Raw genomic sequence first — 10143 nt, 5'->3', positions numbered from 1 at the left:
AAGAAGGAAGAGCGAGCTGGAAGCAGGTCCACACAGGACCGTCCATCCTCCAGCCTCAGGCAGAGAGGGGGCTGCGCAGCTGGTTTGCGACCGACTTAGGGCTGGCGCCCGTGCAGAAGCCGGTGGGTGCTCCAGGCTCGTCCCCCGCACCTGCCCGAGCCCGGCACCCCCCGCCCCCACTCACCTGACCCCTGGCATCCCTGTCCCCTTCCCGGCTGCCGCAGCCCAAGCGGGACTCCGCGGGCCTGGAGCGCAGCGAGGTCTAATATGCCCAGAGCTGAGGCGCGATGAAGGAGAAGTCCAAAAATGCGGCTAAAACCAGGAGGGAGAAGGAAAATGGCGAGTTTTACGAGCTGGCCAAGCTGCTCCCGCTGCCTTCGGCCATCACCTCGCAGCTGGACAAAGCGTCCATCATCCGACTCACCACCAGCTACCTGAAGATGCGCGCGGTCTTCCCGGAAGGTGAGGCTGCAGGTGGGCGTGCGGAGGCGCGGGGGAGCTGGGCGGCCGGCTGCAGAAAGGAGGCTTCCGTGCGCCAAGCCCGCGCGGCCTCCTGGCTTCTGTGGCTGCGTCTGGGGAGGCCGCGCCGGGGCTTCGGCCCGGGCCTAGGCTAAGGCGGAGGGACGAGCTGCGCCGGGCCAGGCGATCCTATCACCTATAAGCCCGGGCAGAGTCGGGAAAACCAAGCGTCGTCCCTGGCTTGGTGTTTGCCAAGCTGGCACGGGCAGGCTAGTTCGTTTGGGCCGTTCTTTCCCGTTCCCTTCCCGGCCCCCTCCTCTCACTGGCTTTCTTTTTCTTCCTTCCATGCCAGTCCATGCTGCTCTTTCTTTCTTTCTTTCTTTCTTTCTTTCTTTCTTTCTTTCTTTCTTTCTTTCTTTCTTTCTTTCTTTCTTTCTTTCTTTCTTTCTTTCTTTCTTTCTTTCCTTCCTTCCTTCCTTCTTTCTTTCTTTCTTTCTTTCTTTCTTTCTTTCTTTCTTTCTTTCTTTCTTTCTTTCTTTCTTTCTTTCTTTCTCCATTTCTTCTTCTTCTTCTTCTTCTTCTTCTTCTTCTTCTTCTTCTTCTTCTTCTTCTTCTTCTTCTTCTTCTCCTCTCTCAGTTCATTATTTTTTCCTTTCTCTCTATTTCTCTCGCGCGCCTCTGCTTTTTTTTTCTTTCCATTTCTCTCTTTTTCTGCTGGTGGAAAGGGACTCGCTGCTCTACCCTCTACAAGTAGCTGGATGCACAACAAGGCCCGCACACGGCAGGCCAACGCTGCTGCCGATCCGAGCGTTACTTGGGAGCAGATTCGAGTCTCGGATATCGTTTTCCCAACTCGCCTCCCTTTGCTTTGGGAAAAATGATCCGGACAGGAGAAAAGAAACTGGATAAACTTGGACTCTGCCGTTAAGAGAAAAGGGATTATTTCAAAAGCAGCGGGAGGGCCCGAGTGTGTAACATTTCGGGATTTAAAAGCGTTACACCGGGCCGCAGCTCTCCTGCGGACTGACTCCGGTTTGTAGGAAATAGCGGCCTGCTGGGTGGACACGCTCCAGCGGGTGACAGGCGGCTGGGTCAGGCACCGCAGAGAATCGGGTCTGGTGTCTGTGGCCGGGCGAGGAATTCTGACATTGTCAGACAGCACCGGGCTCGGAGGCCTGTTGTCTCCAGGACTTCCAGGCTTGGTGCTGGTAGTGCAAAGCAGGCAGGCCTCTTGAACAGTTAGCACCGCGGAAGGAAGACAGGGATTTGAAGAGTCGTTGGTCCGGTGGCGACAGGTGTCCCTCGGCCACAGGGCTCCTCCACCATTGCTGTTGCGGGGGCCGCTGCACCCGAAATCAGTAAGTGCCCTCTGTGACTGCCTCCCACAAGCCCGTGTTTACTTTGTCTGAGTCTTAGCTGAATTTTCTTCCACCACAGTGGTGAGGTGGGTGCAGCCTGCAGCCCCAGAGGGCCCGGGAATAAGCGCCAGCCGCGGACTTTGAGCACCTGGGAGGCGGTGGCTCGGCCTCTGCCCTCCAGGCCCGCCTTGGAGAGCACCAACGGTCCTAAAGTATACCCAGCTGGGCCCAAGGAACGTTCCTCGGGATTTCTCTCCCTGTGCAGAAAGTCCCTGATCCAATGCCTTGGTTTGAGAAGCAGAGGTGATTTCCTGCTGGGTGAAGTTTCAGTGAAAAGTTAAAATTGGGTTTTGTACCACAGCTTTTCCTTGGTCTCCTTTCCACCGGGAAGAGTGGTGTTAGTTCATGTTCTGCAAAGAGCCTTTGTATCTGCTTATTACAAAACAGGCATGGAGATCAGGCCCCCTGCCTCGTCCAGCCATACCGGGTTTTAAAAATAGAAATTATTGAAAGAGTAAAATGGTATGTTGTCAGTTCATTCAAACAAACCAGAGATAAGCTGGCAGGGGAGGACTGCGGGCAAAGGACTAACTAAACTATTCTTGTTTGGGAGCTGGCCAGCAAAGACTACCAAAAGCCGGGACTCTGCCGTGTGTGCAGCACGGAAGCCATTTAACTAAGCTCTTAGTCTGGCGTGCACGTGAAGGCACTTGACTGCGTCCTGGGTTCCTGCAGGAGAAGGCCTTCTGTGGGGGCTGCCCGGAGCAAGTGCTCCCAGTGCATTGCTCAGACCCTGCCCAACTGGGGCAGTGGGGGGGGGGGGGGCACCTTTGCTTCAGAGAAGGTGACTCTAAAGGTTGATACTCCTTGAAGGTGTCAAGTCAGCCTAGTACCATTTAGCCCTAGAAATGGCTCTGAAATTGTGGGAAGGAAGAAAGCCATACCCCAACCCTCGACACCCCTTTCGACCAATGAAGCCACAGGAATACAGGCAGAGAAAAGGTAGCCTAGGGGGTAAGGGAGTCCCTGCCCTCTCACTTCGTGTGATGACACCCGTTCCCACACAGTCCCAAGCAGTCATTTTCTTTTTGTTACGCAGTACCTCTGTTATGCAACATAATGTACTCTCTTCTCCAGAGGTATTCTTCTTGTAATTGATTTAACCTGTTTTGGGGGGAAACCAGGTCGGCTGAGGACTGCTGCAGAGAGGTCAAATCAAGACATTGGCTCTCCAGGGGGGCTTGGTGGCCAGGGCAGTACTGGACACCAGCAAGACCTTTAGTTCAGTTCTCCCACAAAAATTGAAAATACTCCACCCACCAAATCTGATTTTGCCTTGAGCAAGAGTGCTTACTGGGTAAAGAATCTAAAAGAGCAGCGTGGGGCTTTGAGCATGGGAAGAATAAAGTAGAACACCTCAGAGCCTGGGTCTCTGTGCTACAACCTTTAAGGCAGTTCCTCCTGCTGTGGTGAATCCCAACCGTGAAATTATTTTCGTTGCTACTTTATAACTGTAATTTTGATACTTTTACGAATCATGACCCACAAGTGAAGAACCACTGCGGCAGTGGAACCCTTTCTAGCTGGGGAATGTGAAGCCAAAGGCGGACAACCAGCAGTCCAGCTTATGCCTTAACTGCGTGGCAGGCAATGATAGGTGCCTATACCCCAGCAGTACAGAGGCCAGGAGAAAGAGAAACTGGAGTCAGGCAGCGAGGTGTCCTGCAGCTTGGGGAATGCCTCCAGTTTTTCCAGGGGCTTGAAGGCTGTTCTGCCTTCTGTAAAACAGGCCCACTGGGTACACCCGCTATTGCACAGCACTATTGTGGACACAAGTGAGAAAAAGCAAAGGAATCTTGCAACAGAAATGGAAAAACCACCTTGTTGTCGTGCCCAGTAACACCTGAATGGTAGGGGTGGGGTGGGGGCAACTGACTTGTGTCTAAAGACCTCTCCTTTCTACCTCTCTGCATTCTTTCCAATGCTAAACTGATATGGGGGACATCTCATCAAGGCTGGCTTTGTAGCAAGGGCTAGACATAAGGAAGAAGCAGGCACACTTCAGTGCGTGGTTGAGGGTGGGTAAACAGCTGTGGCACAGCCTGAGCTGTGCTGGGTAGTGTGACCTAGCTTCTGTTAAATATGGGGCAGATCTCAGTGGCTAGTTTTTACCAGCCAGAGCCAGAGCATCCCTGCTGTAGATTCCACCAATCCACCTCCTCCGGAAGAGCCCGAGTGAGCTTCCCATTAGTGTGGACCCTGGCAGGAGAGACTGGCCTAAGGCTAGGCTCAGGACCAGGAGTCTCCAGTCCCATCTTTTCATGGGAAGGGGAGAAGGCATAGGTGCCTATCCCAATGTACTTAAGAGAAAGCAACACACACACACACACACACACACACACACACACACACACGGGTAGGGGAAGGTGGTGTTCAACGTCTGAGTTTTACCAACGACTGGATTCTTTGGAGTTTAAATTTAATTGCACACACCCCCTCACCTCTGTCAAAATACCCAGCAGGCACTGGGCTTAAGTCATGCTTTCTCAGATCAAAATTATTTGATTTCAAGACTTTGGCGAGGACACTCTTGCCCTATGCCTATGCGTGCATGCCCATCTGTCTTTACAACCATCTCTTTATTTGCACTTTGAGGCCTGAAGCTCCCGGGTTGGTGCTGGTGCAGCCGCTGCCCACTATGTAGCCCCTGGCTTTGGAGCAGGAGAGACAGTCTGGCACTGCAGACTAAGAAACTGGGTAGGGTGGGAATGCAGCTCAGAGAAAGAGAGCTCCCCCACGGATTCTGGGCTCTGCCAGGTACCTTTCTCCGGGGGAACCACTGGTGGGGCTGAATCCTACACTTAAAGCTAAGTGTTATATTCAGCCTTGGAGGTTGCTATCTCAGGGGTCAGCATGTGTATATTCTAGCCTGTGGCAGGACACCCAAAGCTTGAAGCCAACTCCTTCCTTGTCCCACCGACCCAAGGAGGCCCCCTTGGGGCATCCCTACTCACTCCCCCACAGCTAAACCCTAAACCTATCTCTTGGCCCTCTGATTTGAAATGGGGATTGGTGCCAGGAAAGGCCTTTTTAGAGACCTGGGAGAGAGCAGAGGGACTCTAAGGTAGGGGCACCAGTGCACTGGAGAAGAGAAACTAGCATGGCCTCTCCAGGGGAACAAGCCAGAGGGCCAGATCTCAAGTCTTTATAATCCTGCAGAGACTGTAGCCATGGCAGCCACCAAGCCCTATCCAGGGCAAGGATTCCATGCGTGCATGTGTGTCTGTGTATGTGCATGTGCATGCATGTGCATGTCTCTCTGTGTGTGTATGTGTGTGTGTGTGTGTGTGTGCATGTGTGTGTATGTGTGTGGTGTGCTACAGATCCTTGTAGTAGATACTGTGAGGGGGCTGGCTCCTCACCCCCACCCATTCTGACAGGCTTGATTTGCAGTCTGGACAGTCTCTGTGGCCTGGAACTAGTTTGAAGTTGCTGTCCCCAGGAGCATACCCCCTTCCCCACTCTACCACAGTGCTATTTGGAGGAGGGGAGGCTGGCCTGGCGATGACATAGAAGGGAGGACCAGGGGATGACATAGAAGGGAGGAGCAGGGGTCATTAGATGTAGCAAGGGCTTAGAAGCTCCCTTCCTGGTGCTCCCCACTCCCATTCTCCTTAACTTTAGTCCCAAGAAGATGAGGTTTAGAGTTGAGCAGGTTAGAGGTCTTGTGGCGGCCTGAAGGTCAAGCTTTATGAGAAGCCTTAAACACCAGGGATGAGGTGGGGGCGGTGGGGGGAGCAGGAAGCCAGCTCTCTGATGTGAGAGGAGGCTCCCTGACTGGGTTTTATAGTCTCTTCTTTCTTTGGGGGGTGCAGACAGTTCCCTCCACAGATGGAGGGAGGTTTTAATTCCATTTAATTTCACAGGACCTTCATGGGGAGCCCCTTTGTCACCACTTTTTAGACACCCAGTGTTGAGGGGTGAGAGAGAAGGGTGTGGAGCCCCGTCGTGTTCACCAGTGCCCAGGCCTTAATCTGATCAGGACCTCTTCCTGGTCAGGATTCTGCTTGTTGGTACAATGGTGTGTGCAAACCCAGGGTCCTTGCATCTGAGTTGCAAGTGGGCAGCCAGCCTCCCAGAGGCTTGTGGTTTGTGGTTTGCATCTGGAGGAGCCTCCAAGAGCCTGGCTGAGACCCTCATACTTGATCAGGAGTCCTTTGTTGACCAACTGACCAAAGGGCCGAGAGAGGAGGGACCATATTTAGCTTCTTGCTGTTGGTAAGTCTGCTAAGCTTTAGTTGTAAGCTTTAACCGGAGGGCAGGCAATATGGAGCAAGTGCTGACCCCAGGATGTCAGAGGAAGCCACAAGAAATGAGCACATGGGCGTGGCTCCCTCCCCAGTGGTCTCAGAAATCTCTCCCTGGGGCCTTTCCATGCAATCTGGCCTTCTGCCTGGGGGGCTCCCTGACTTCTCCTGTAGAGGACAGCTGTGGGGAGCCCAATCTTAAGACTGAGAAGCTGCGGGTGGGGGTGGGGCTTTGTGTGCCCTTCCAGGGGAGAAGCAGGTTTAGGGTTCAGTGACACAGACCACTAACTATGAACCCTGGGGCACCCTCACTTTTCAAATAAATACATAAATCCCTTGGTTGGGTCTAAGTAAGAGCCACTTACCTGGCGCCCGGCTTTCAGGGGTGTACTATCACTTTCCAGGATCAAGACTCTTGCTTTCATGACAAACCTTACTTTATTCCATCCCTAAGTACAACCCAAAGTATACTTTTATGGGCTGAGTGAGAAGACCTCTCCCACAGCGGTTCCTAATGGGACAGCTGGCAGAGCCACTTCCCGGGGATGAGGTGACTGGGGCTAGGGTGGGGTGGGGTGGAGGAATTGTCCCTGCAGCCCAGCCACCTCCTGCCAGATCTAAAAGAGGCGCATTTTCAAGAAGTTACAGGAGAAGAATAGTGAGGTACAAAACAATCCAGGTATTTGAATTATACCGAAAAGAGTCCTATGTGCCTGGGCTCCGCTGCTGTGGAGACACAGCCTTCTGGGGGTTTTCCAGGAAGTGGGAAGGGGCTTCTGGGGGGAGATCATTCTGAAATGGGAAGAGTCTCCTAAGACTCTGGGAAAAGAGAAGAAAGAGAAGCAACTTTGTGTAGTCTGGGGTGGCTCTATGGCTCTATCTACCACCCAAACCCAGAAAGGCCAGGGAGAGGGGGGAGGACAGTCACCAGGACACATCTGTCCATTTCCAGAAACTAAGTTTCCTGGATCCTTACTAAATTCGTTCTTCTCTGTGAGCCTCCGGAGGTTGTAGACCTCCCTTCTGCCCGTGTCTGTTTCAATGGGGATAAAGATCCAATACCCCAGCTTTCCTCCCACAAAACAAAGTACCTAGCCCAAAGCAAATGGTGCTCAGGGAGATTAGCGTGGGGTGCTTGGAGGGAAGCTGGTACAGAGCCACCCTTGCTAGTGAGTGGAGGCAGAGGGATGCCGAGCTAGGACCAAGGCACGGGAGGATATGTGTAAACAGCCACTTCTCTCTGGGAGCAGAAATTAGAGGTTACCCCCTTTTTAGTTTTCAGGACACATGGGCTGTATATCAAGGTCCATTTTCTATTTCCTAGTTGGAGGCTCAGATGCCACACGTCACCAGTGACTCTTAAGGAACCCACTTAAAGCTGTCCATATTGAGGGATTTTGTAGCCACAAGGTTTGCCGGCCAGGGTGTGTGCTTAGTTAGTGATCAGCCTTATCAAGATGCCCCTGATCTGTGTGGCCCCACATTTAAGGCACACAAGCAAGTAGAGATTTGGCCTACTTCTGCAGTTCCCCAGAGGACCCACGGACTTGCCTCTATTCTGGGAAAGAGCGGGTTTTTTTTGGGTGTGGGGCGAAGAAGCCTTGAGCTCCGAGCTCCGGCTGAGGTTCTGGTCACCAGCCTACAAAAAGGCAGCCTCTGCCTGCCCTCAGCAGCCGACTCTGGGGCCGTGGGGAGAGGAAGACTCAGAAGGGCCTGGCTTTCTTTTCCCACGTGCACTCTAGGGTGGGAGGGAGATGGTGGTAAGCCTCAGCTCTTAAAGGATCCCCTGTAGGTGGAAGGGATGGAGAGAACAGACAAGTGCCCAGAAAAGCCAACCAAGTGAGCCTGGACTCTGGGATTGAAAATGACCGGCTTCCAGGAGAAACCGTAAGCGCCCAGAAGACAGGGTCACAGGACCTGGTGATCTTTGCAGGCTGCGCTCGATGAAGTGGGAAGAGGGCAGCCTCGCAGATCCTCGGGGGAGTATTTACGAGTCAAATCGATACCCCGTTTGGCTTACAGGATGGCCAATTTTAAAGCAGATTAGATTACGTTGTGGCATTTAAAATAAAACAGCAATTTCAGAACCACGACCCTCGGGAGCAATGAACCCGACAACGACGGGCTTGGGATGCCCAGGGGAGGGGGCGCCAGAATTGGGGCCCGGCGGAAGTTTATCCTCAGGCTTTTGTTGTTGTCTTGTTTGTTAGTGTGTGTGTGTGTTTGCGGTGTATGTGTGCGTGAGTGTGTGCATTCTTTTTTGAAATGGGATTTCTCTGTGATCCTGGTTATCTGAATTCACTCTTGGACCAACCTGGCCTCGAACTCAGAAATCCTCCTGCCTTTGCTTCCTTCACGCTAGTGCTAGGATTAAAAGCATGCACCTCCCCCGCTGTGGGCATTTAGGTTTTTAAGCCCCCCACATAGCTGAGTCACTGAGGACGCAGGGGGTCAGGGAGTGCCAGCAGAGGTTGGAGCTGAGGGCGCACAGGCTGGGTGGGTGGATTTCCTCGTGCCTGGCCTGGAGCCCTGGCATCTATGGTGCTGCAATTAAATTCTCTGCTTTATTCCCCTTTCTCAGGTCTAGGAGACGCATGGGGACAGCCGAGCCGAGCAGGGCCTCTGGACAGCGTGGCTAAAGAGCTGGGATCCCATTTGCTGCAGGTAGAGCCACAGCACAAGAGTTCTCGCCCTCGAATGTGAGAAGGGTTCCCGGGGCGCCTCTAAGCCATAGAGTTGGGGTGGGGGGGGGATGAGGGGACTGGGAACCCGGACGCAGGCATCTGGAGTGCCTCTAGTCTGGAAAGACCAGGACTCAGGCATGAATCTTAAAAATCCAGAGTGCAGTGTCAGACCAGTGCTATGCACACTCTGAACCCCGCCAGCACCAAACTGGGGCGCACGACACCCGGGGCAGGTCTAAGTCCGGGACACTTTAGCTTCGCTCCCTGACAGAAGTAGACAGGTCACTTTCGGGGAGACAGAGCCGGATTGACGCAGAGAGCCCAGGCTCTCTAGCTTTGCTGGAGTTGAGGTGACCTTAGCAGAATGCGAGTCCTCAGCCCTCCTTGCTCCTAAACCGCACCCTATGCTCGCTTCTTTTCAAAATGTTTTCACCTTGCTGCACCATCCAGCGCTTCCCCATTTTATTCTGAGAGGGAAATTGAAGACATGGAAGTTGTAAATAACATCCACTAGGATGTTATTCCTGAATTGGTCCAGTTCTGTGGCTCATATCAATAATTTAAATATGGGGTATCCTCAGGCACTCAGCTTTCCCGGTCTCTACGGCTATCTCGACCTCACGGTTGCGGTTGTAGCTGGGCAGCTCTGGCGCCCGCGGTTGCTTCCACCGCAGCCGCTGGGGTAGCTGAGGACAGCGCCGCCTCCCTCCCATCTCAAATGCTGGCCTCAGAATCCCATCAACGGTGCGATTCATTCCTCCGTGCTCTGTCATTTGTCTCTGACACCGAAAAAATGCCCACTGATGGCTATTTTGCATTTCCTTCTTCTATTTTGTGTTTTCTTACAAAAAAAAAAGTTTGTGGAAAGTCCTAATGGCTTACGTGGGAGAGTCAGCGACCAGCAAACAACAACACAGTCCCCCAGATCTTTGAACAGCCTTGCCACAAAACCTGGGTGTAGCCTTTATACTGCACATCCTGTGGACGTGGGGTGTATTTGGAGCCTTAGTGAACTTAATGGCAGCCTGCCGGCCGTGTAGGGTGGCAGTCGCAAGCCTGAGCACTCTACGGTTGGTCGCAGCCAGGAGCTGGCTGTTTTTGCGTATTCATATATAAACCCTTTCATATAGTGACATTCCTGTCAGGGACATCTAAGAACTGAGGTACCAAGGAGGAACTCGGTGGATAGTGAGAGTGTCCTGGATGTTTTCAGTGTGGGTAATTCCTTAGTTGGTGAGGTTCCACACTTCGTTTGAGATCAGACTTTTGTTTTTGTTTTTGTTTGTTTAAGCTACCTCTGGCTACGTTCAGTTTTTAATCGCAACTTTTAAAATT

General features: G+C 52.7%; 1 protein-coding gene across 1 annotated transcript in view; it reads left to right on the top strand.

Moving 5' to 3' along the window:
• Positions 1–212: 212 nt before the first annotated feature.
• Sim2 (SIM bHLH transcription factor 2) overlaps positions 213–10143 on the top strand; it is a 41544-nt gene continuing 31613 nt past the window's right edge. Inside the window, exons 1-2 of the mRNA XM_052158751.1 lie at positions 213–462; positions 8706–8788. Coding sequence (XP_052014711.1) covers positions 288–462; positions 8706–8788 — 258 coding nt within the window. The 5' untranslated portion in view covers positions 213–287. The remainder of the gene's footprint in view (positions 463–8705; positions 8789–10143) is intronic.

This window comes from Apodemus sylvaticus, chromosome 15 (genome assembly GCF_947179515.1).
Source record: "Apodemus sylvaticus chromosome 15, mApoSyl1.1, whole genome shotgun sequence".
Taxonomy (NCBI): Eukaryota; Metazoa; Chordata; class Mammalia; order Rodentia; family Muridae; genus Apodemus; species Apodemus sylvaticus.
The sequence above is the reverse complement of the archived record's forward strand: the minus strand, read 5'-3'. Positions and strand labels throughout refer to the sequence as shown.